Below are 27,821 nucleotides of genomic sequence, written 5' to 3'. Positions count from 1 at the left end.
CCAGTATTAGTAGCCATATTATAAGCTCAACATTTGCAAAACAAACCAGTTTTCATAACCTCATAACTCTGATATTCTTATAATTTTTGTCCAAAAGGAAAAGGCATGCTGTTGCACAAGGTTAGCAGCTACATTTGCGACAGATACAGGGTTTCCGTAAATACTCCAGTAAAGCCCAGCTCATTGGCTATCTAGCTAGCTTTGTTTGACCCGATTGGTGCTATTTGACAAATTTAGTGTCGATCAAGTGAAGACTTGCCCACGTCATCGGTGTGCCATGAAGGCATTGCTGTCTGACCAAATTTGGTGTCCTATCGATATACTACACCCCTAATGATATAGTGAAGTCTGGTTACGTTCTGGGATCACTGAGGTAAACTACGAACATGATTTGACTGGTTGAAACACGTTTAGGGTAGATTTTTCACAGATTCCTTTCTTTGCAAATTGAACGAGTGGAAATACAAATCGATCGTGCATGCTATATGGACCTCTTTAGGATATGAAGGATTTTATCTAACAAAACGACAACTTCATGTTATCTCTGGGATCCTTTGGATGATAAATCAGAGCAAGATTTCAGAATGTATGTACAAATTTCACCTTCAGACGTGAATTAACAAACTTATCGAGGTGAAAAAGTGTTTTGTTGTTAGGGAGCTCTCCTCAAACAATAGCATGGCATTTTTTTCACAGTAATATGCTACTGTAAATTGGAGAGTGCAGTCATATTAACAAGAATTTAAGCTTTCAGCCGATATAAGACACTTATATGTACCAACATTGTTTGTTCCTCTAAAATCTGCGATGGTGACAGAAGGCACTGCATGATTTACAACTGTCCCGTTGACGGACGCCTATCCCTGCATCTCCAATTCAAAATTAAATCTAGAATCGGCTTCCTATTTCGCAACAAAGCCTCCTTCACTCATGCTGCCAAACATACCCTCGTAAAACTGACTATCCTACCGATCCTTGACTTTGGCGATGTCATTTACAAAATAGCCTAAACACTCTCAAAATAGCCTCAAACACCTGTATGCTCTCGTAGGCTGGTCCTCGCTTCATATTTGTTGCTAGGTAAAGCTCTGCCTTATCTCAGCTCACTGGTCACCATAGCAACACCCACCTGTAGCACACGCTCCAGTAGGATATTTCACTGGTCATCCCAAAGCCAACACCTCCTTTGGCCGCCTTTCCTTCCAGTTCTCTGTTGCCAATACTGGAACGAATTGCAAAAATCACGGAAGTTGGAGAATTATATCTCCCTCACTAACTTTAAGCGTCAGCTGTCAGAGCAGCTTACCGATCGCTGCAGCTGTACACAAGCCCATCTGTAATAGCCATCAACCACTACCTACCTATCCCATATTGTTTTTGTTTCTGCTCTTTGCACACCAGTATTTCTATTGCACATCCTCATCTGCACATCTGTCACTCCAGTGTTAATTGCTAAATTGTAATTACTTCGCCACTATGGCCTATTTATTGCCTTACCTCCTTACTTCATTTGCACACACTGTATACAGATTTTTTATTGTTATTGACTGGACGTTTGTTTATCCCATGTGTAACTCTGTGTGTTGTTTTTGTCGCACTGCTTTGCTTATATTGGCCAGGTCGCAGTTGTAAATGACAACTTGTTCTCACTGGCCTACCTGGTTAAATAAAGGTAAATAAAATAAAATAGAAATGTCTTTCCACAGGGCCGTGGGTGAGACAAGGATGCAGCTTAAGCCCCACCCTCTTCCACATATATATCAACGAATTGGCGAGGGCACTAGAAAGAGCGCCAGCCCCCGGCTTCAACCTACTAGAATCTGAAGTCAAATGTCTACTGTTTGCTGATGATCTGGTGCGTCTGTCCCCAACAAGGAGGGCCTACAGAAGCACCTAGATCTTCTGCACAGATTCTGTCAGACCTGGACCCTGACAGGAAATCTCAGTAAGAAAAAATAATGGTCCAGTTGCCAGGACAACAAATACAAATTCCATCTAGAACATGTTGCCCTAGAGACACACAAAAAACTATACATACCTCGGCCTAAACATCGGCGCCAAGTTAACTTCCACAAAGCTGTGAGAAATCAGAGAGATAAGGCCAGAAGGGCTTCTATGCCATCAAAGAACATAGAATTCGACATACCAATTAAGATCTGGCTAAAAATACTTGAATCAGTTATAGAACCCATTGCCCTTTATGGTTGTGAGGTCTGGGTCCGCTCACCAACAAGAATTCACAAAATGGGACAGACACCAAATTGAGACTCTGCATGCAGAATTCTGCAAAAAACCTCTGTGCAAAAACCTCTGTGTACATCCTCTGTGTACAAGGATAAACACCAATAAATGCATGCAGAACAGAATTAGGCCGATACCCACTAATTATCAAAATCCAGAAAAGAGCAGTTAAATTCTACAACCACCTAAAAGGAAGCGATTCCCAACCTTCCTTAACAAAGCCATCACCTACAGAGTCCCCTAAGGAAGCTGGTTCTGGGGCTCTGTTCAAAACACAAACGACCCCACAGAGCCCCAGGACAGCAACACAATTAGACCCAACCAAAATCATGAGAAAAACATAAAGATAATTACTTGACACATTGAAAGAAATGAACAAAAAACTGCGCAAACTAGAATGCTATTCAGTAGGGAGAAAACAGTAGGGAGAAAAAAGGGTGGAGAAAACAGCAGGGAGAAAAAAGGGTGGAGAAAACAGCAGGGAGAAAATAGGGTGGAGAAAATAGCAGGGAGAAAAAAGGGTGGAGAAAACAGTAGGGAGAAAACAGCAGGGAGAAACAGCAGGGAGAAAACAGGGTGGAGAAAACAGCAGGGAGGAAAAAGGGTGGAGATAACAGCAGGGAGGAAACAGCAGGGAGTAAAAAGGGTGGAGAAAACAGTAGGGAGAAAACTGCAGGGAGAAAAAAGGGTGGAGAAAACAGTAGGGAGAAAACAGCGGGGAGAAAAAAGGGTGGAGAAAACAGCAGGGAGAAAAAGGGTGGAGAAAACAGTAGGGAGAAAACAGCAGGGAGAAAAAAGGGTGGAGAAAACAGTAGGGAGAAACAGCAGGGAGAAAAAGGGTGGAAAAACAGCAGGGAGAAACAGCAGGGAGAAAAACGGTGGAGAAAACAGCAGGGAGGAAAAAGGGTGGAGAAAACAGCAGGGAGAAAACAGCAGGGAGAAAAAAGGGTGGAGAAAACAGTAGTGGAGTGAAACTGGGAGCTACTTCTTAAACCTGTCCAATAAGAACACTAAATGTCCAAGGATGTTGCAAAGCGTTTAACTAATATGTGCTCTACGCAACACATCCCAGGCCTAGTGTGAGAGGATGTCAGAAGGACACTTTGTGGATTGGGTGTGGGGTACAGCCATGTTTCCTTTGCTCTTCTATGTAAACAGATGTGAACAAGGTGGGGCATTGGGAAAAGAGGAAACTAATCAGCTTCATAACACATTTATTCCTGTCATAAACCACTGAGATAGAAGACCTCACTCTCTCAATTAGCCAAGTTAACATTGGCAAAGCGCCATCTCTTCCATTTAATCTGAATGCATCATAAATGTGTATGTTGTATTGAGCCCAAAGACTTGCTAACTTAGGGGTGAATCCTAACTTCCACTTAAATGGAATGTTCCCTTAGTAATGCATTGATGTCAATGTAATGCATTGATGTCAATAAGTGAACATTTTACTAAAGTGGATGTTAGGATTCACCCCTTAACGGGAAAGGGGGATACCTAGTCAGTTGTACAACTGAACGCATTCAACTGAAATGTGTCTTCCGCATTTAACCCAACCCCTCTGAATCAGTAAAATACATAGGGAATAGGGTGCCATTTGGGATGCAACCTATGTGATTGAGTGGGGGAGACAATGTTATTAAGAGAGGCCCTATGAGCCCTGGTCAAAAGTAGTGCACTATATAGGGAATAAGTTGCCATTTGGTACGCACTATACCATATGTGATTGAGTTGGGGAGACAGCGCTAAGAGAGGCTGGGGGGAGAGATAATGGACTTACGACCACTATGATTTGATGGAGGGCACATGATGGCAGTAACGGGATGAGCTGACTCTTTGACTGAGCTAATTGGTCGGAATGAGCCAAGGCTTTGTTCCCTCTGACCCCTTGTCTGTCCCTCCTTCCCCACAGGAAGACCCTGTGATCTCTGCTGGACCCTTGCCCCACAGACCACACTACACTGTCCCCTCTGCCTCTCCAAAGAGTCCCCACAGACCACACTACACTGTCTCCTCTGCCTCTCCACAGAGTCCCCACAGACCACACTACACTGTCTCCTCTGCCTCTCCACCGTCCCCACAGACCACACTACACCGTCTCCTCTGCCTCTCCACAGAGTCCCAACAGACCACACTGTCTCCTCTGCCTCTCCACAGAGTCCCCACAGACCACACTACACTGTCCCCTCTGCCTCTCCACAGAGTCCCCACAGACCACACTGTCTCCTCTGCCTCTCCACAGAGTCCCCACAGACCACACTACACTGTCTCTTCTGCCTCTCCACAGAGTCCCCACAGACCACACTACACTGTCTCCTCTGCCTCTCCACAGAGTCCCCACAGACCACACTACACTGTCCCCTCTGCCTCTCCACAGAGTCCCCACAGACCACACTACACTGTCTCCTCTGCCTCTCCACAGAGTCCCCACAGACCACACTACACTGTCTCCTCTGTCTCTCCACAGAGTCCCCACAGACCACACTACACTGTCTCCTCTGCCTCTCCACAGAGTCCCCACAGACCACACTACACTGTCTCCTCTGCCTCTCCACAGAGTCCCCACAGACCACACTACACTGTCTTCTCTGCCTCTCCAGAGTCCCCACAGACCACACTACACTGTCTCCTCTGCCTCTCCAGAGTCCCCACAGACCACACTACACTGTCTCCTCTGCCTCTCCACAGTCCCCACAGACCACACTACACTGTCTCCTCTGCCTCTCCAGAGTCCCCACAGACCACACTACACTGTCCACTCTGCCTCTCCACAGAGTCCCCACAGCCTCTCCACAGAGTCCCCACAGACCACAAGGAGAGGAGACTGGGATAGGCAAAGTACTGAGGACACAAGATGCATTGTGTGTGACAGGGTGTGTGTCTGTCTGTCTGCGTGCGTGTGAGTGTGTGCGAACGAGCAGGCATGTGTGCGTCCTTGAGTGAATGAGTGAGTCAATGAGCAAGCGAGTGACAAGGTGTATGTGTGTGTTTGTGCTTTGTGGTTAGAATCAGTCACCAAAGGAAACATTCCAATCAATGTGACTTGGTGTCTCTCCACTGACTGGAAATGCTAACTGGGTCTCATTAATATGGAACAATCAATCAGGCTTCAGAGTTAAGTTTCCCCTAGGTACAGATGTAGGACCAGCTTCCTTTCCCCCAATCCTATTACTTAACCATTAGTGGGGAAAATGCAAAACTGACCCAATATCAGAGCTTAGGGGCACATTCAAGCTACTCATAGAAGGATGCCATTAACAGCAAAAAAAAAAAAAATTCTACACACGTTGCCTCATTCCTTGACTGGATGATGGACAAGTTGAATTTGACTGACTCCCAGAATAAATGAATTATTAGATCATCTGTCTGCCTTCATTCAGGCTATGGAACCCACATTGAAGTTTTCACACGGGGATATTCCATCTATTTCATGTTATCAATCAGTCATAAACCAAACCAACTACTATGAAGTTCAACTAATGTGTCCTTCTTTTTCAAGCTTGAGAAGGGAAATTAAAATTCATGTAATGCTATTTGTAGAACACATATAGTTATTGATGCATGACTCACCTTGGCATGGACTCACACTCGTTGTAAATCATTTAACGGTTTTATTTACCTAAAATTGCTCTGTTTATGATTAGTAATCTGACAGGCATCTGTAGAGTTTGTGGCCTCGCCTCTAATACGCGTCATGTGTCAAATCCTGCCTCTTTCAGCGAAGAGCGTACAACTAAATCATTATGAGTGTTTGTTGTAGCTTTCAGTGGCGTACACGTCGTTTCAGAGGGACTTATTACACACTTTTATGTCTAGAAATGTTTTAAGAAAAATAATGGGGAATAATACCATTCGAAGTTGACAATAAAGGGATCGCAATCAAGATTCGCCCAGAGCTCGAATAGCCTACAAATCAATCAATTGAATAACTCATCAATCGGCAGCGGCTGGTACTCAAAAGTGATATTTGGATCAACGTTGTGAAGAAGCTGCCGAGATGACGGCCGTTCTTGATATCAAACCAGCGTTAACTTTGATGAAGTCCGAAAAATTCGATTGTAAGTAGCTTTTTCTATTATTTGTATTATTGATATGACATCTAGGCATACTTTGAGTTCACACAGTCAGACAACCACCAATATTAACCCTATTGCAGACTATTTATGTTGAGTGCCATAAATATGTGTAGCATCAAAATGCCGTTTCATTTGATAGCTTTTATTCCATTTAGCCTAAGTCTATGTAAATTATGGAGAACACGACTTTGTGTTATCATACATGCATAAAAAAATTTTAAACCCAAAATTGTATTTTCGCTATGCAGATAAGTGATGATTTCGGTGCGCATCAGTAATTGTGTACACCTTTTGTCAACATTGTGAGAAAAAAATACATTAATTACTGGCAGCATTCGATTAAGATTGATCGGTGCACCGGTCTATCCCTGTGACAGTGACCTTCTCAAATCGAACAGTATAATCTGCGCTGTTCGGTCAGGTTGTCAACAAGGCATCATGGTGCATCGTTCAGAAATATAACTATTTTCCATAAAATGTTTTCAAATTAGTTTTAATTGGGAATGCAGATAAAGCGTTTTTATCAAAAGCAATCATTTTTGCATGTGAAAACACAGAATCCTACTCATTACTCCACGTGCTTAACCTATGTCACTTTTGTTTTGAGCCGACTGTGCTGTCGGCCAGAGCTCACCTTGCTCACGCGCGGGAGGCAGCCCGGTTCCAAAACGGATGCTATCACTTGTCAGACGACATAAACTCCTTCCACCGGGGCAACTCGGGTTGGATAATCGAATCCCCTCACTAGCTAAAATCGACGGATTGGCTTGCCTATTGGCTCAGATACCCTTTTTTAGCATAGGTTACTGACTAGTCTACACGTTCTTACCTGTTTTTAGATGTTCTTGTTAGTTTTGTCTCATCAGTGTTATGATCTCTCACATTGCCATAGTTGCCCTATTTATCACCCATAGACTCAGTTGTCAGTAGGTTGCCAATGCTTAAATATCAGATTATGTAGCTTGCTCCCTTTTTATATTTTTCATATTCTACTTTCATTGATATGATTCAAACTATATGATTTCTCAGATGTTTTTGCTCAAGACTGTTGCTCTGTCAATGCAGACGACATAAAACGTCATGGCAACTAGGCTATTCACACATTCGTCAACCACATTAAATTAAGATCCAAGTGCGAAAACAGAGTACCACACACACACACACACACACACACACACACACACACACACACACACACACACACACACACACACACACACACACACACACACACACACAATGTTCATGTGATCAGCAGAGCGTGAAAGTGCTGATAGTTGCAGCATTGTCTGCACAAGCTTGCACCATCCTGCCAACTCTCCCAACAACCAGCCTCTTCACTCAAGGGGGAGAGCTCCCACACTGAGTAACACAACCATGATACTTTGGTCGTACACTTGTTTTATTACACTTGTGCTCAGTGACAATGGTATTGTAAAAAAGCGCAATAAAATAAGCTGGGAGAAATGAGTTGGAGGTTGAATGTTATGTCTATAAGCCCTAAATGTCTAATGACGTTTGTTGTGATGGGTTTAGTCTGTCACATCTTTCAAATACGTGTCGGGCTGGTGAGGTTCTGGCAGGTGTTGGACATCTAGAGAGCAGCCTTTTCCACCATTTGGCATTGAAGTGACACACGTTACCTCTCCGGTCCTGGAGATGTCTCACTTAGGATATGTACACTAGTCACTGATAGGAATCTGTGTCCCCGTCTGATCACTGCCCGTGATCACTAGACTTCTGGAGAAGTCTTTGCTTGAAGTAAGCCGATCAGCCAGGTACATGATGACTGAAACATTAGCTGTCAAAATAAAGCCAGCTACTGTGGATAGGTGCCAGGCCACACCTGCGGAGGCCGTGTTTACCTTACAGATACTTTTTTGGGCAGGATGCCCCTGAATCAACATGCATAAATGATTAGAATGTTATGTTACAATTGTTTAAATAAGGGGTTCATGCTGAGACCAAGGTCTCTTTCACAGATGACCCTGTATACACATCAATATACACTATACTAATCAACATACACCATTATTCACATCAATACATGAAAAGAAAAACAAAATAACAGAAAAACAAACACATTCTTCTCCAGAAAGTTCCTTAATCAGCCTTTTGAATTGCCCTAGAGGCACCAGTTAATTCAACGTTAGAGAGCCTTTGATATCATTCCACAAGTAAGGTACAGAAAAACTAAAAGCAGATTTACCTAACTCGGTGCAGATCGAAGGGCTAACTCGGTGCAGATCGAAGGGATCTACAAAGTTAGCCATCCCTGAGACTGGGTCTGGAATCTTGTACATCTGTAAGTAAACAATTAAGTAAGTTACAGCGGAAGTTTATGCAGGAGGGCTTTATAGACAAAAATAATGCAATGCGTCGATCTACGAGACTTCAGAGAACCAGCCTACTTTTCAAAACAGTGGCAGCTGCATTCATATAGATAATATTGCCATAGTTTACAGCTCTAGGATCTTAATTTGATCACTTTTGTTGCTGAGAATTTGTGCAGGAAATCCAAACTTGTATTTTATTCAAGCTTTAAAAAGGATTCTACATTTTATTTCCACTTTAAAATGTTAGACTTGATTTGAACTAATGAAAAATGTATCAACCCCTACAAAAAAATGTCCATTAATTATAATTCACATTTCCTGTTGCTGCAAGATTATCTTCCTGCTGTAGTAAACTAGCTCAAATTAAGATACTACATCTGTATAACGCTTATGAATGTTGACTGAATATTTTTGTTTCTGCTATTTAATGAAAGGTATGACTTATTCCTGTAAAAGAAGCCCCTTTTAATTAGGGCTGGGACAACAAGGTGCTGTAGGTAGCCTAGTGGTTAGAGCGTTGGGCCAGTAACCGAAAGGTTGCTGGATCGAACCCCCGAGCTGACAAGGTAAAAATGTCGTCCTGCCCTCCTAACCCCCCTTCCCCGGTAGGCCGTCATTGTAAATAAGAATTTGTTCTTAACTGACTTGCCTAGTTAAGTAAATAAAAATACCAGTATCGCAATATTTGTTTCCATGGCAAAAATGAAAACACTTGGTCCTTTTAAAATCTTGCTGTATGTAAAATATTATTTACTATATCTTGGAAAATAAATAAATGTGACTTTGGATGACAACATAATGTTTGTTTCCAACATTAGGGATATTTTCCTAAGGAAGTTAAATCTGCTTCGTGTTTTGTTTCCTTGCCACGATACTAATGAGTATCGCGATACTGGTATCGGCCCTAATGACATTTTCTTAAGTAACTCATCAACATGCTTTTTGTCAATCCAAATAACCGGATATTTATAAGCGGGGACACGATCAATGAGGGCACCATCCAATGTACATATGGATAAATGATCAGATACTTTTTTACATGATTTGGAAACTGTTTAATTCAAAGTCAAACACAGATTTTCTTGAGTGATATTATTGCAAGATGATTTGAATTGAAGTGAGCTATTTAAGGTTGTTTTTAGGCTTTCCTAAGTGCGTTCCATGTATTGTTTACTTCATGGGGCTTTCCGTAGTGCTTGTATAGCAATTCTAGGACAGCCGCGTAACTCCTCTTGTGGTAAGAACACGTAAGGCGTCTGTTATACTGTGAAAGGTGGCAGTTAAATATGAAATGGCCATGCCTCTACAGCTTTGGGTATCGTAATGAATGACAGAGTCAAAAGGTTTGGGGGGGCTGGCAATGTTTTTTTATTTTGATATTTTTAGGACTTCGTCATGTGACCTAGTTAATTATACTGATAAAGTGACTTGATTTAAAAAAAAAAATAACTTCACACTTTGATGTGGAGTTCCAGGAGAGGAGGTAGAGGCATTGTCCGGCAAGGGTGGCTAGGTGAGCCATTCACGTGTCATGCGTGGAAGAGCGGGGCCGCATTCCATTCCTGCTTGCTTGGCCCTCTTACACCCTGGCCTTGGTGTACTCTCTCTAAACAGTTTAGCTCTCTTGGCATGCCAGTGGACTGACTGGGACTGCCTCATCCCGCCTTGTAACGCTTAGTCATAAAACACAGGGTGCGTCCCAAATTGGCACCCAAATCTCTATAAAGTGCACTACTTTTGACTGAAGCCCTATGGGTTCTTTGCAATGTATAGGGTACCATTTGGGATGTAGCCACACTCCTAATCTGAGATATATTATCAGCTCTGAATGACAGCCATGCTATAGAATAATAAGGGTTTAGAATGATCACAGAAACCCAAGCTGACTGGTAACTGGCATAATGGTTCTGTGTGATCTTTTAACCAGACCACCGGGGTAACATGGCTGTGTGCGTGGTGGAGGGTGTCTCCTCAAGCAATACTCTCAATGGGAGATCATTGCTCAGCCCATATATTGTGTGAGGGTGTGTTCTCGTTTCCCTCTCCCAGCACATGACACACGCGTGAGTCATGCTTAGTGGTCCACAAAATCCAGCAATGTCATAGAGGGGGTCAAACTAATTCAGTGATTTTTCCATCTCCATAACCACTTATTCATGCTCTTTTGGATCTGTTTCATTTGAGTTTTTCCCCCCAGAACGTTCTGAGGAAAAGGTGGATATCTTTAGAAACTAGATTTTGACCCCAAGTAATGTTATTATATGAAAGGTTGAATCAAAATGTGTTGCCTATGTTGATTGATGCCCCTGACTCAAAAAAATCTGTGACTCTTATGTCTTCATCAGTATCCAAACAGACATCGGTATTTTTAAACAGAAATGATGTTTCTCGGCTAAATAATCTAAAACTGGCGATATCGCCCAACTTCTTTGACACATACAAAGAGAACAAAAGTCACAAGCTTTAGGCTAGTTGGCAATTCAAATTAACAGCATGTTTGAATGTGTCAGTAGTGAGACAAACTTATATAAACTAGGGCTGTGACAATGCCAGTATCCCAATTATTTTGTCAATAAAAAAAAGAAATATACAATTTAGGGCAAAAAAGAAAACACGAAGCAGACCTAACTCTTTGGTCCTTTAAAAACCTGTATGTAAAATATTGTGTGCAATAGCTTGGTAAATAAATGTGACTCTGGATGACAATATAATGAAGTTTGTTTCCAACATGAAGGCTGTTTTCTAAAGAAGTTAAATCTGCTTCTTGATTTGTCTCCTTGCCACGATACTAACTAGTGTCATGATACTGGTATGGTCCCGCGCCCTAATATGAACCTACATGTTTTTAGCAGTAACCATCTCTGGTAGCATTCAAAATGAAAAGTACACACTAACTAAATGAAGTTAGCAACTTTTTTGGTAATTTAAACTATCTGCTTATTAGGTCATTGTTAATGATTTCCGGGCTAGTGCAGACAGTGCAGTGGGAATGTTCCAACAACTCTGACCTGGACTGTGTTGTACACCATGACTTGAGATTCCCACTTGGGCCCTTGTGACTTCCTGTGTCGCTGTTGGCAGACAGGGGCAGCCAGACTATCCCAGAGACATCATAGCAGGATATCCAACATGTGGTTCCCATTCCCTTGCCACAGATTCCAGGAAATTTCCACAACTCTCTGAAAGAATATCGTAGGCTAGATTAGAGTGTTTGCCAGTGACATGTCTGGCTTTGTGATGGCTGCCCTTTTTTAAAATCATGTTGTAGAACAGGAAGTTATTAAGGGAAGGATTGGATGGTGGGTGTTTTAGCAGTATGCGCTTTGATTGATATTTTCTGTATCAGGCAGGACAATAAAGTGTGCTGAGAGTACGATGAAACAAATCAACCTCATCACAAACTTGATACTGAGGGGAAAAAACAGAAGTTCTCAGTGTAATTCTTCTCCTCTCCTCAACCCTACCCCCTCAGGAACCAACCATGTGCTCTTCTGTTGGCAAGCTTCAGATTTCACACCCCCTGACCCCTGGTATGTTCAAAATGGAAACTGTTAATTATGTTCATGTTTTCTCTTGATGACTCTAGATAGACTGGCCATAGCCAGTGAGTCTGACACTCATCAGTCTGACTGGTTTTAAGGAGGGTCTCTGGTGCATTTCTATCTTTACTGACATTAGTTTCAATGGCACCGGAGGAGATGGCTGCTGTTTTACGGGCTCCTAACCAATTGTGCTATTGTGTTTTTTTTCGCATTATTTGTAACTTATTTTGTATGTGGTATTTCTGCCACCATCTCTTATGACCGAAAATAGCTTCTGGATATCAGGACAGTAATTACTCACCTCGTACTGGGCAAAAATACTTTTTTATTTATTTATTCGGACGCAAAGGATTTACTTCAGACACCGGACAAGGTCCAAATCCCCGTCATTCGCATGAAGAAGAGACAGAGATATCGCGGAAGTAGGTCGGGGTGCCTTGTAAGGATCCGATGGCGAGTGGGTAATCCGCCTCTACCATCAGTCCTATTAGCCAACGTGCAATCATTGGATAATAAACTGGATGACCTCCAATCAAGACTCCTAACGGGACATTAAAAACTGATATCTTATATTTCAGAGTTGTTGCTGAACAACGATATGGATAACCTACAGCTGGGTGGGTTTTCCGTGCATCGGCAAGATAGAACAGCTGCCTCTGGTAAGACAAGGAGTGGCGGTCTGTCTATAACAGCTGGTCCTCGAAATCTAATATTAAGGAACTCTCTAGGTTTTGCTTGCCTGAGGTAGAGTATCTCATGATAAGCTGTAGACCACACTATTTACCAAGAGTTTATCTATATTTTTCGTAGCTGTCTACTTACCACCACAAACCGATGTTGGCACTAAGACCGTACTCAACGAGCTGTATAAGGCCGTAAGCAAACAAGAAAATGCTCATCCAGAGGTGCGCTCCTAGTGGCTGGGGACTTGAATGCAGGGAAACTTAAATCAGTTTTACCTAATTTCTACCAGCATGTTACATGTGCAACCAGAGTATTAAAAAAAAAACTTTCCTCCACACACTGACGTGTACAAAGCTCTCCCTCGTCCTCCATTTGGCTAATCTGACCATAACTCTATCCTCCTGATTCCTGCTTGCTACTCTGTTTATTGTCTATGCATAGTCACTTTACCTACATGTACATATTACCTTAATTACCTCAACATTAAATATATCCAAGATGGTGCCTCTGTCTATCTGGTTTCGGGGGGGGGACGTCGACAGGCACAGTGCTTCTGTCTCTCTGGTTTGGGGGGGGGACGACGACGACAGGCGCAGTGGTGCTCTCAAGCATCAGGGCAAGGCCCCTTTTCATGCTGTTTGTGGTATAAACCACTGTGTTTGGGCCACGACAAGTCGCTGGAGCGGACAGGAGACTCGGGAAGTTGTGTGACATACTAAACAAGTAGAACCGTCAATGCATATTTTTAACAATGTTTTGTTATTGTCTACTCTACTACTAATGTTGCCTGGAACCCAGTTTACAGTATAGTATCAGATTGGTGTACTAGCATTGAGGCTGTGTGGGGCTGAGCTGTCTTTTTTGTTCGTATTGGCAGATGTGGACTTCAGCGACGTGCCCCTGCTCACCCCGGGGAGCAGGGAGATGATGTCACAGGCCCTGAGGGCCACGTTTAGCGGCTTCACCAAGGAGCAACAGAGACTGGGCATGCCCAGAGGTAAGTCCACCCACCTGCACAGCATTCAGAAACACACTGCCTGTGGCAACCCAAAAAACAGGGCCCTGTTTAGGAGAGCACTACAATGTTAAATATTCAGGGCCCAAATTCAAAAAGCATCTGTTAGATTGCTTATCTAGGATCAATTTGCATCTAAAATCACTGCTATTCTGAGAAGCTTTATGAATATGGGCCCAGATAAAAATGTATTGTGTAGAATAGATGTCTGTACATGAAGTACAGTGCCTTTGGAAAGTATTCAGACCCCTTGACCTTTTCCACATTTTGTTACAGCCTTATTCTAAAGTTGATTATGTTGTTTTTTTCCTCATCATTCTACACACAATACTCCATAATGCCAAAGCAAAAACAGGTTTATAAATGTTTGCTATTTTATTACAAATAAAAAACGGAAACATCACATTTACATAAGTATTCAGGCCCTTTACTCAGTACTTTGGCAGTGATTATAGCATCGAGTCTTCTTGGGTATGACACTACAAGCTTGGCACACCTGCATTTGGGGAGTTTCTCCCATTCTTTGCAGATCCTCAAGCTCTGTCAGGTTGGATGGGGAGCGTCGCTGCACAGCTATTTTCAAGTCTCTCCAGAGATGTTCGATCACTCCTGCGTTGTCTTGGTTATGTGGCTTAGGGTCGTTGTCCTGTTGGATGGTGGAACTTTGCCCCAGTCTGAGGTTCTGGGCACTTTGGAGCAGGTTTTCATCAATGATCTCTCCTTGATCTGTTCATCTTTGCCTCGATCCTGACTAGTCTCCCAGTACCTGCTGCTGAAAAACATCCCCAACGCATGATACTGCCACCATGCTTCACTGTAGGGATGGTATCAGGTTTCCTCCAGACGTGACGCTTTGCATTCAGGACAAAGTTCAATCTTGGTTTCATCAGACCAGAGAATCTTGTTTCTCATGGTCTGCGAGCAAACTCCAAGTGGGCTGTCATGTGCCTTTTACTGAGGAGTGGCTTTCGTCTGGCCACTACCGTAAAGGCCTGATTGGTGGAGTGCTGCAGAGATGGTTGTCCTTCTGGAAGGTTCTCCCATCTCCACAGAGGGACTCTAGCGCTCTGTCAGTGACCATCTGGTACTTGGTCACCTCCCTGACCAAGGCCCTTCACCCACGATTGCTCAGTTTGGCCGGGCGGCCAGCTCTAGGATGAGTCTTGGTGGTTCCACACTTCTTCCATTTAAGATTGATAGAGACCACTGTGTTCTTGGGGACCTTCAATGCTGCAGACACTTTTTGGTACCCTTCCTCAGATCTGTGCCTCCACACAATCCTGTTTCGGAGCTCTACGGACAATTCCTCTGACCTCATGGCTTTGTTTTTGCTCTGACATACACTGTCAACTGTGGGACCTTATATAGATTGGTGTGTGCGGTTCCAAATCATGTCCAACCAATTGAATTTACCCCAGGTGGACTCCAAGTTGTAGAAACATCTCAAGGATGATCAATGGAAACAGGATGCACCTGTGCTCAATTTCGAATCTCATAGCAAAGGGTCTAAATACCAATGTAAATAAGGTATTTCTGTTATTTATTTTGTATAAATTTGCAGACATTTCTAAATGTGTTTTCTTTGTCATTATGGGGTATTCTGTGTAGATTGAGTTTTTGAATAATAAAAAAAAAATCATGTTTAGAGTAAGGTTAACGTAACAAAATGTGGAAAGTCAAGGAGTCTGAATACTTTCTGAAGGGACTGTATATGAATCGTAGAAATGATAACATTTACATCTGAAATGTTTTGCACATTTTACACACACACACACAGGTCAATCCACGTTTTGGATTGATGAAACAGAGCAATACCTGCCATTTTCTTTTCTCTGAGGCAAATTCTTTGACTCAGCAGGAATGTGCTGCCTCAACAGTGTTTACAACATGCCGGTGGGAGCTGTCTGTCAAAGCAAAGTTGGTTGCAGTGGTGTAAAGTACTTAAGTAAAAATACACTGCTCAAAAAAATAAAGGGAACACTAAAATAACACATCCTAGATCTGAATGAATGAAATATTCTTATTAAATACTTTTTTCTTTACATAGTTGAATGTGCTGACAACAAAATCACCCAAGAATTATCAATGGAAATCAAATTTATCAACCCATGGAGGTCTGGATTTGGAGTCACACTCAAAATTAAAGTGGAAAACCACACTACAGGCTGATCCAACTTTGATGTAATGTCCTTAAAACAAGTCAAAATGAGGCTCAGTAGTGTGTGTGGCCTCCACGTGCCTGTATGACCTCCCTACAACGCCTGGGCATGCTCCTGATGAGGTGGCGGATGGTCTCCTGAGGGATCTCCTCCCAGACCTGGACTAAAGCATCCGCCAACTCCTGGACAGTCTGTGGTGCAACGTGGGGTTGGTGGATGGAGCGAGACATGATGTCCCAGATGTGCTCAATTGGAATCAGGTCTGGAGAACGGGCGGGCCAGTCCATAGCATCAATGCCTTCCTCTTGCAGGAACTGCTGACACACTCCAGCCACATGAGGTCTAGCATTGTCTTGCATTAGGAGGAACCCAGGGCCAACCGCACCAGCATATGGTCTCACAAGGGGTCTGAGGATCTCATCTCGGTACCTAATGGCAGTCAGGCTACCTCTGGCAAGCACATGGAGGGCTGTGCAGCCCCCCAAAGAAATGCCACCCCACACCATGACTGACCCACCGCCAAACCGGTCATGCTGGAGGATGTTGCAGGCAGCAGAACGTTCTCCACGGAGTCTCCAGACTCTGTCACGTCTGTCACATGTGCTCAGTGTGAACCTGCTTTCATCTGTGAAGAGCACAGGGCGCCAGTGGCGAATTTGCCAATCTTGGTGTTCTCTGGCAAATGCCAAACGTCCTGCACGGTGTTGGGCTGTAAGCACAACCCCCACCTGTGGACGTCGGGCCCTCATACCACCCTCATGGAGTCTGTTTCTGACCGTTTGAGCAGACACATGCACATTTGTGGCCTGCTGGAGGTCATTTTGCAGGGCTCTGGCAGTGCTCCTCCTGCTCCTCCTTGCACAAAGGCGGAGGTAGCGGTCCTGCTGCTGGGTTGTTGCCCTCCTACGGCCTCCTCCACGTCTCCTGATGTACTGGCCTGTCTCCTGGTAGCGCCTCCATGCTCTGGACACTACGCTGACAGACACAGCAAACCTTCTTGCCACAGCTCGCATTGATGTGCCATCCTGGATGAGCTGCACTACCTGAGCCACTTGTGTGGGTTGTAGTCTCCGTCTCATGCTACCACTAGAGTGAAAGCACCGCCAGCATTCAAAAGTGACCTAAACATCAGCCAGGAAGCATAGGAATTGAGAAGTGGTCTGTGGTCACCACCTGCAGAACCACTCCTTTATTGGGGGTGTCTTGCTAATTGCCTATCATTTCCACCTGTTGTCTATTCCATTTGCACAACAGCATGTGAAATTTATTGTCAATCAGTGTTGCTTCCTAAGTGGACAGTTTGATTTCACAGAAGTGTGATTGACTTGGAGTTACATTGTGTTGTTTAAGTGTTCCCTTTATTTTTTTGAGCAGTGTACTTTCAAGTACTACTTAAGTTTTTTTGCTGTCTGTACTTTACTATTTATTTTTGACAACTTTTACTTCACTACATTCCTAAAGAAAATGATCTACTTTTTATTCCATACATTTTCCCTGACACCCAAAAGTTACATTTTGAATGCTTAGCAGGACAGGAAAATTGTCTAATTAACAAACTTATCAAGAGAACATCCCTGGTCATCCCTACTGCCTCTGATCTGGTGGACTCACTAAACACATGTTTCATTTATAAAGGATGTCTTAGTATTGGATTTAAAATAAACTAGAAAATGTCTGTCTGCATTGCTTAATGTAAGGAATTTTAAATTATTTATACTTGTATATTTTAGCAATTACATTTACTTTTGATACTTCAGTATATTTAAAACCAAGACTTTTACTCAAGTAGTATTTTACTGGGTGACTCATGTTTACTTGAGTCATTTTCTATTAAGGTATCTTTACTTTTACTCAAGTAGGACAATTGGGTACTTTTTCCACCACTGGTTGGTTGTTAAACCAACTTGCAATATACCTCGACATGACAACCCATTCACTCCCTTCAGAGTAGGCATGAGACCATGTGACCTGGTGGGAGAGTTGGAGGAGCAGCCTGTTAAGAGTAAACAAACGTGTGTGGCGTGGATAGACAGTGAGTCACTCCGTCTAGGGGGTGTCTGTTAATAAGCGCCTATGAGTCTCGGCAGTTGCTGAGGAATTTTGGTGCAGGGAGTTTGAACTTTATCTGCCAAAAAGTCTAAGGATTGGGATTCGGTGCGAGAGGGTTATAACATCTGCTAAACACCACACTATACACAAGTGTATATGATGCTCCTCAAACAGTTTTGAGAATACATTTTATTTTTGGATAAGGTCCCACTGACTTAAAGCCGGAATCCGTATTTGTGAAACGGCTACATGCGTTTTAGGATATTACAGCAACAAAGTTAGTTCAAACAAAACAGTTTTTTCCCCATTGGACAGCATTGCACACGCGCTAGAACAGCAGAGTATTTTAATTTAACCTTTATTTAACCAGGTATGTACTGCGAATAGTTTTTTCCACAATGCTGGATGCCTGTTTTGCCAACAAAAACATGTGCTGGCACTGTTTCACTTATGCGGATTTCAGATTAAGGTTGACCTGCTCCCGGTGTCAAACCGTTGCTGTCAGTGTTTTGTGGTGTTCTGTACAAAAAAATTGTTATTTCAAGTCTAAAGCTGGATGTACAGTATTGCTCCACAGATAATGCATTGTCATGAATGATGCACAATTTATCATGAATAATAGCAAAATACATTATCTTATTTTGTGACTCCCAGCCTCTTGCTCTGTTTTGGCACTTGGCAGAAATACTGTATTGATCCAACACTGTAGAGGGTCACTGTTAAGTAATCAACGTATCTGCATACACAGCGACATATGATCCAGATAGTCAGTGAACTCACAGGGATCACACTAAGGAAGACCATTTTTGATGTTACACCCCTTCCTCCTCTGTGTCCAGACCCCAGGCACTGGTCAGAGAGCCAGGTGGGCCAGTGGCTGGTGTGGACAGTGAACGAGTTCAGCCTGAAGAGCGTGGACCTGCACTGCTTCCGTATGGCCGGGGTAAGTCTCTGTGCCCTGGGGAAGGAGTGCTTCTTGGACCTGGCGCCTGACTTTGTGGGGGACATCCTGTGGGAACACCTGGAGATGATGCAGAGAGGTAGGTAGCACCTGTGTCATCGCTAGGATAACAACAATGGCTTTTTACGTTTCTATTAGCATCATTACTAGGCCAGCAACATATAGTAGCCTATGGCTATTCACATCATGGCTAGGCCAGCAACATTTAGTTAGGCTATTAGCATAATTGCTAGGCCAGCAGCATACAGTAGTAGCTGTACAGTAGTAGCCTATGGCTTTTAGTATCAATGTTAGGCCAACAACGTCCATTAAGGCTATTCACTTCATTGCTAACCCAGCAACTTCTAGTAAGGCTATTAAAGAGGCTATTAAAGAGAAGAGGACTGGCCACCCCTCATAGCCTGGTTCCTCTCTAGGTTTCTTCCTAGGTTTTGGCCTTTCTAGGGAGTTTTTCCTAGCCACCGTGCTTCTACACCTGCATTGCTTGCTGTTTGGGGTTTTAGGCTGGGTTTCTGTACAGCACTTCGAGATATTAGCTGATGTACGAAGGGCTATATAAAATAAAATAAACTTGATATTAGCATCATTGCTGGAGTTATTCGCATCACTGCTAACCCAGCAACATCTAGTAAGGTTATGGGCACCATTACTATTTATTAAGGGTCAAAAACTGAAGAACATATGCACATCCAGGTACTTCCCGCAGGTGCTGGAGCAAACTCATGGAAAACACCTGCTGCTCCACGCCGCACACTGCTGCTCCATGCCTAATGAAGACCTAAGGGTTGAAATGTTATAAATAAATATCACCGGAGCAGCAGCTTAACTTCCTGGTGTCCAGCAACATTAGGGTGGCTAAATACAATTTAAAATATTAGATGACATTCATCGCCATTTACCCATTGTTGTCTTAGCTCTCCCGATCAACACCTGTGATTGCTTTATGCCTATAATGTCAATATGCCTTGTCTACTGCTGTCTCGGCTTGTTCTTATTGTTTTATTTCACTGTGGAGCCCTCAGTCCCGCTCAACATGTCTTAGATAGCTCTTTTGTCCCACCCCACACACATGCGGAGACCTCACCTGGCTTAACTGGTGCCTCCAGAGACGAAACCTCTCATCGCCACTGTACTCAAATCCTACCATACCATTGTCTGTACATTATGCCCTGAATCTATTCTACCACGCCCAAAAATCTGCTCCTTTTATTCTCTGTTCCCAACGCACTAGACGACCAGTTCTTACAGCCTTTAGCCGTACCCTTATCCTACTCCTCCTCTGTTCCTCTGGTGATGTAGAGGTTAACCCAGGCCCTGTAGCCCCCCAGTTCCATTCCCATTCCCCAGGTGCTATCATTTGTTGACTTCTGTAACCGTAAAAGCCTTGGTTTCATGCATGTTAACATCAGAAGCCTCCTCCCTAAGTTTGTTTTATTCACTGCTTTAGCACACTCCGCCAACCCTGATGTCCTAGCCGTGTCTGAATCCTGGCTTAGGAAGGCCACCAAAAATTCTGAAATTTCCATCCCCAAGTACAACATTTTCCACCAGGATAGAACTGCCAAAGGGGGTGGAGTTAGTCTGCAGAGTTCTGTCATGCTATCCAGGTCTGTGCCCAAACAGTTTGAGCTTCTACTTTTAAAAATCCACCTTTCCAGAAATAAGTCTCTCACTGTTGCCGCGTGTTATAGACCCCCCTCAGCCGTGAATTAATTGTTCCCCACTTATCTTCAGAGTTTGTACTGTCAGGTGACCTAAACTGGGATATGCTTCTTACCCTGGCCATCCTACAATCTAAGCTAGATGCCTTCAATCTCACACAAATTATCAAGGAACCTACCAGATACAACCCTAAATCTGTAAATACAGGCACCCTCCTAGATATCATCCTGACCAACCTGCCCTCTAAAATACACCTCTGCTGTCCTCATCGACTTCGGCGATGTCATTTACAAAATAGCCTCCAACACTCTACTCAGCAAATTGGATGCTAGGTCTATGCTAGGTAAAGCCCCGCCTTATCTCAGCTCACTGGTCACCATAGCAACACCCACCCGTAGCACGCACTCCAGCAGGTATATTTCACTGGTCACCCCCAAAGCCAACCCTTCCTTTGGCCGCCTTTGCTTCCAGTTCTCTGCTGCCAATGACTGGAACGAATTGCAAAAATCTATGAAGCTGGAGTCTTATCTCCCTCTAACTTTAAGCATCAGCTGTCAGAGCAGCTTACCGATCACTGTACCTGTACACAGCCAATCTTTAAATAGCCCACCCAACTACCTCATCCCAATGTTATTTATTTTTGCTCTTTTGCACCCCAGTATCTCTACTTGCACATCTCACTCCAGTGTTAATGCTAAACTGTAATTATTTCACCACTATGGCCTATTATGGCCTTACCTCCCTAATCTTACTACATTTGCACACACTGTATATAGATTTTTTTTCTATTGTGGTGACTTTGTTTGTTTATCCCATGTGTAGCTCTGTTGTTTTTGTCGCACTGCTTTGGTTTATCTTGGCCACAGTTGTAAATGAGAACTTGTTCTCAACTGGCCTACCTGGTGAAATAATAAAATATAATAAACATTACATTTCAGTGCACTTTTCACAACCCATTGCGTTCCCTCAGGCCACTACTCTATTACTGCATGTCTACAATACAAAATCTGTGTGTCTTGTCATGTGTATATGTGTGTGCCTGTGTCTTCACAGTCCCCGCTGTTCCATAAGGTGTATTTTTATCAGTTTCTTTTTGTTAAATATGATTCTACTGCTTGCATCAGTTACCTGATGTGGTACTGTGCACCTCTATAGCCTGTTCTGGACTTCGGGATTGTGAAGAGACCTCTGGTGACATGTCTTGTGGGGTATGCATGGGTGTCCGAGCTGTGTGCTAGTAGGTTAACCTGACAGCTTGGTGCATTCAGCATGTCAATACCTCTTACAAAAACAAGTAGTGATGAAGCCAATCTCTCTACTTTGAGCCATGAGAGATTGACATGCATATTATTCATGTTATCTCTTTGTGTATATTTAAGGGCCAGCTGTGCTGCCCTGTTCTGAGCCAATTCAAATTTTCCTAAGTCCCTCTTTCTGGCACCTGACCACACAACTGGACAGTAGCCCAGGTGCGATAAAACTAGGGCCTGTAGGACCTGCCTTGTTGATAGTGTTAAGGCAGAGCAGCACTTTATTATGAACAGACTCCTAGCTACTGTTGCATCAACATGTTTTGACATGACAGTTTGCAATCCAGGGTTACTGCAAGCAGTTTAGTCTCCTCAATTTACTAAATTTCCACATTATTCATTACAATATTTGTCCCAAATACAATTCTTTTACCTTTAGAAATATTTAGGACTAACTTATTTCATGCCACCCATTCTGAAACTGACTGCAGCTCTTAAGTGTTGCTGTGATTTCACTCACTGTAGTAGCTGACGTTTAACTACTACGGCAGCAGCAACATTTATCGCCTACTTTGTCTATATTAATAATGGCTAGCTATATTAGCATAATTGCTAGGCTATCGAGAGACTACGGCTATTATCAGCGCAAAATAGTTTAACAGACATCAAAACCTATTGTTTAAAACGTGTTAGCATCCGATCCCACAAACATTGATATTTTACTGTGGCATTGTTTAGTTGGTATATATATTTTTGTGTTAAAGCAGAGATGGGGGGGAAAAAGGGTACCATCATAACTAACATGTCTTTCTTGGTAAAGATGTGAGGCATTTCCCCGTCAATGGCTTGATGCCCACATTCCAGGAGTCCCGGTTCACTTATGACTACTTTGCCAGTGAGTATAGCTTCTCTGCCTCTGCTCAAAACACAAGAGACAACTATTGTCCGAATCATACTGTCCATTTAATAATGGAGAGAAATATCATTATTCCCTTTTTTGGGAGAGAGATGTAATGTCTCTCCCCCCAATTCTTCTCCATAGACTATGGTACTGAACGTGCCCAGTGCATCCTTCCATCGGACAACTCGGAGCCAGGCTTCATCACAGAGTCCTATCAGACACTTCTACCAACCACCTGTGAGGACCTGCTGTCAATCAAGATTGAGAACGGACATTCTACTGGCCCACTGGGTCCTAAGCAGGGGGACTACCTCACCATCAAACAGGAAGTGGTCTCCCATGACAACATGTGCATGGGGCATGTCATTCGAGGTAAGACCACAGTCATGTAATATAATAACATATGCCATTTAGCAGATGCTTTTGTCCAAAGATATTTATGTGCGTACATACATTATTTTTTTATTTCACCTTTATTTAACCAGGTAGGCTAGTTGAGAACAAGTTCTCATTTGCAACTGCGATCTGACCAAGATAAAGCAAAGCAGTTCGACACATACAACAACACAGAGTTACACATGGAATAAACAAACATACACTCAATAATACAGTAGAAGAATCTATATACAGCTTGTGCAAATGAGGTAGGATAAGAGAGGAAAGGCAATAAAATGATCCATGGTGACGAAGTAATTACAATATAGCAATTAAACACTGGAATGGTAGAATATGAATGTGCAAGTAGAGATACTGGGGAGCAAAGCAGCACGGTAAATAAATAAATACAGTATGGGGATGAGGTAGATTGGATGGGCTATTTACAGATGGTTTATGTGCAGTGATCTGTGAGCTGCTCTGACAACTGGTGCTTAAAGCTAGTGAGGGAGGTAAGAGTCTCCAGCTTTAGTGATTTTTGCAGTTCGTTCCAGTCATTGGCAGCAGAGAACTGGAAGGAGAGGCGGCCAAAGGAAGAATTGGCTTTGGGGGTGACCAGTGAGATATACCTGCTGGAGCGCGTGCTACGGGTTGATGCTGCTATGGTGACCAGTGAGCTGAGATAAGGCGGGGCTTTACCTAGCAGAGACTTGTAGATGACCTGGAGCCAGTGGGTTTGGCGACGAGTATGCAGCGAGGGCCAGCCAGCGAGAGCGTACAGGTCGCTGTGGTGGGTAGTATATGGGGCTTTGGTGAAAAAACGGATGGCACTGTGATAGACTGCATCCAATTTGTTGAGTAGAGTGTTGGAGGCTATTTTGTAAATAACATCGCCGAAGTCGAGGATTGGTAGGATGGTCAGTTTTACGAAAGTTATACATGCATACATACATATTTTATCTTTTTGACCTCAATCAACCCACGACCCTGATGTTGCAAATGCCGTGTTCTACCAATACATTCTCCTCCACCTTAAATGCTATAGAAGACATCATGGGAGAATGTTTGTGTGCTATATATAATATTCTCCCGTGCATTGAATGTATGACATTTTAGCCTGGTAGAATCAGATTTAGCAAGGAGATCATTAAGGAGCTCATTAAGGACATTGTGTGGATGGATATTCTTCACTGTGATGCAAATGAACATATTTAGTTTTATGATCCTCATTATAAATACCTGGTTGGTGTTCAGTATTGCACACGGTAGCAAATATTTTGCAGCAGAATATTTTCTTAAATTATTGGTTCCTCCATGCTTCACTTTGTTTCAAAATGTTTTCCCCCAAATTAACATGGCTGTGGTTTTCCACTCTTTCATCCCAGGTAAAATTGGGGGCCAAGAATCCTTTGAGAGTGTGGAGAGCCTAGAGGCTTGTGAGCGTCTCACCCAGTCCTGGGGCAGCCACTCCCACTTCTGCAGCCTGCAGCGTGTGGCCTCATACGACAGCTTTGACTCTGACGACTACCCGGCCACGCTGCGTGGCCACCCAGCCAAAGGCACCTTCAAAGACTATGTGAAGGAGCGCATGGACCTGACCAAAGACAAGTCTGTCATACCGGCAGCGGCTCTTGCGGGATACACAGGTGTGTGTGTGTTTATGTAACCCAAGAATGCAAAACAATTTCTGACTACCTGGTAGCAAAAGGTGACTATGGTATTTAATTGAATCTCAAAGAAACAAACAAGTAATTTAAGTAATAAACTGTATATTCCTTGGTTGTGCTTCCACAGGAAGTGGTCCGATCCAGCTGTGGCAATTTCTGTTGGAGCTCCTGACCGACACTTCCTGTCAGTCGGTCATCAGCTGGACGGGAGATGGCTGGGAATTCAAATTGACCAATCCCGATGAGGTGAGAACATCCCTTCCACTTAGGCAACCAGGGAAATGTCAAGCAACACTTGATTTGATCATCACTTCATTCTATATCCAGCTACTAATTCACATTGACAATACCTAATGGAATAGACAAAGTTAAAAGTATGTTTGCTTGATCTTGCCATAGGAGATTGGGGATGAGGTGGATCAAGATAATTGACCCTCTCCCGCTCTCTCCCACCTTTCATCCTCACTCCTCCCCTCCAGGTGGCTAGGCGCTGGGGCCAGAGGAAGAACAAGCCCAAGATGAACTATGAAAAGCTGAGCCGCGGCCTGCGATACTACTACGACAAGAACATAATCCACAAGACGTCTGGCAAGCGATATGTCTACCGCTTTGTCTGCGACCTGAACGGCCTTCTGGGATACAGCGCAGAGGAGATTCACGCCATGCTTGACATTACGCCGGACACAGAGTGATATGGGTGTGGTCTGGCACCACCAGGTAACATTCATACTTGTGTAGGACAGGGGTTGCCAACAGGTTGCTCGTGGGCCAAAACCAGCCCTCGAGTGTTTTTTTTTGGGGGGGGGGGGCTCCCCAAATTTGTTTTTAGAGGGATTTTAGTTTTTGGTCAAAAAGACAAATCACCAGGAATTCAGCAAAAAAGTCGACTTTAGGAAATCTGTTCCCAAGAATTCCATTTAAAAAAAGATGTGATTGTGTCTCAATGTAATCAAAGTAGGAAATTATTGTTATTTTCAATTACTCTTTTTATTATAATTATGTTCTGGCAAAAATCATCCCAAGGCTGAATCTAGTTGCCTACCTCTGTTGTAGGAGATCATGATGAAAGCAATTACAATCACAAAAAAAACAAGACATAATGCAAATACAATCAGACTCCTGTCAAGTTGCTGAAGACAATGGAAGCGAGTTACTTGGAAATGGACATGACCATCACCCAAGGAGGTTAGAGAATTTTATTCAAATGGAGCACATGGTAAAAAAATGTATGCTTTGGGACCACAGACTGGTGTTTTTCTGTGTTCAGTATTGTTCTCTGGAAACCACATTGACAATCCATAGCCATTTTAGCAGCCAAGCATTGGGCTTTTTGTGTCAGTCTCAAAGCAATGACTCTACTCTTACACAAGGGGCTACTGAAGTCCTTTTGAATGAATGATTTGTTTGAGGACTGCTACAGACATCCAGGGTATGAAGGGCAACACTAGTGCTCTATATATCTATCAAAGCCACCACTGTCATGTTTCCACCTGCCAAAAATATGTCCAATTTGTCATATTTCCCTGACCAAAGACATGTCTTTTTTTTATACTGCACAAGCCATAATTCACTGTCTCAACATGCTTTGTCGTGAGTTCCCCTAAATGTGTCAAGAGCTTTCACATTTCTATTGTTACCCTGGGTTGTATTCACTAGAAAATAAATTGAAGATAACAGACCAAAATGGGAGGGACTAGCTGAACTTGTCCAATAAGAAACTCATTTGTGTTGCAAAACTTTTTGCTACAGGTTGTTGCGGTGTGCCCTATTGAATACGAATATGGTTAGAAAGGTGTGAAGTACTCTCATATTTGAGGGAACCAAACCCTACAACCAAATGCTATCGCAAGGTCTAGATATAGAAGTTCAGAATTATTTTACAGCATTTGTGTATCTTTTTTTTAATGTAACTGCAAGTTTTATTTAACCTTTTTTTAAAGTTATATTTGATAAACTATGATTTTTTTTTTAAATGACAAAGATAGCTGGTCCTATGCGTGGGTCTGTATTCATAAAGCGTCCCAGAGTAGGAGTGCTGATCTAGGATCAGTTTTTCCCTTTTTTTAAAGTTATTATGAAGATTACATTGAAAGAGGGGCTGGCTGGCTGATCCTATATCAACACTCTTAGTCTGAGACACTTTGTGATTATAGGATAAAAAAAAGGCGGCAGTATCCTCTTTCTTGCTTTATACAAACACAAGATTTCTTGGCCTATCGCTGAACATTAAGAGCAGAGCTTTTATTATGATTGTACATAAGAATGTTGTATACCAAACAGTATAAACAAAACTAACTGTTGTGTGGGTCTCCTATTTTTACTCCTCGCTTACACACAAATGCCCATGCAACACACACACACACACAGAGCTATAAATAGCAATAGTTGAGTAGCGGCTAGACAGACATCACTGCCAAACGTGGAGCTGCTGGACAGGAAATTCCACCTGATCCATGTGTTTAACTTAGCTGTGAATGTTGTGAATAAAGAAGTGATGTATTGTCCATTGTTTTGCTCCTGTCCCTCTGGATTACATGCTTAGGCCTAGTATGTCACATGGGCTAAAACTAAGGTATAAAATTCTCCCAGGGTCAGCTCGATGACTTGAAACAGGAGAAAGGCAAGATGACAGCAATCTAAGTCATTGAGAGAGGACATCAGTTCTGTGTGTGAATCCATGATAACAATGACAGATAAATCTCGAGGGACAATCAAGGCGGAACATGGTTGTGGACGGAATTGCGGAATTTCCACCTGAGACCTGGACGGCATCTGAAGACAAAGTGAGGGAAATGGTCTCTGAGATGGACCACAGGAAGATCGAGGTGGAGCGCGCCCACAGGACTGGAAAACCCACCCCCGGCCCAGGGGATAGGCTGATAGTGGTCAAGTTTCTGAGGTTC

General features: G+C 43.1%; 1 protein-coding gene across 2 annotated transcripts; it reads left to right on the top strand.

Annotated features, from left to right (window-relative positions):
• Window positions 1-5,994: 5,994 nt before the first annotated feature.
• On the top strand, window positions 5,995-27,337 carry LOC120056959 (protein c-ets-1-B-like). 2 transcript variants are annotated; one of them, XM_039005270.1, is made up of 8 exons: window positions 5,995-6,299; window positions 13,757-13,876; window positions 18,942-19,142; window positions 22,796-22,870; window positions 23,018-23,248; window positions 24,637-24,897; window positions 25,046-25,164; window positions 25,398-27,337. In XM_039005270.1, the coding sequence occupies exons 1-8, from the start codon at window positions 6,239-6,241 to the stop codon at window positions 25,608-25,610; spliced, it is 1,281 nt and encodes a 426-aa protein (XP_038861198.1). In that variant the 5' UTR covers window positions 5,995-6,238; the 3' UTR covers window positions 25,611-27,337. The 2 variants fall into 2 exon arrangements, with proteins under 2 accessions (XP_038861198.1, XP_038861199.1); XM_039005271.1 differs by lacking the exon at window positions 22,796-22,870.
• The last annotated feature ends 484 nt before the right edge of the window (window positions 27,338-27,821 follow it).

This window comes from Salvelinus namaycush, chromosome 12 (genome assembly GCF_016432855.1).
Source record: "Salvelinus namaycush isolate Seneca chromosome 12, SaNama_1.0, whole genome shotgun sequence".
Classification (NCBI taxonomy): Eukaryota; Metazoa; Chordata; class Actinopteri; order Salmoniformes; family Salmonidae; genus Salvelinus; species Salvelinus namaycush.
This window is presented reverse-complemented; position numbering and strand designations above follow the sequence as displayed.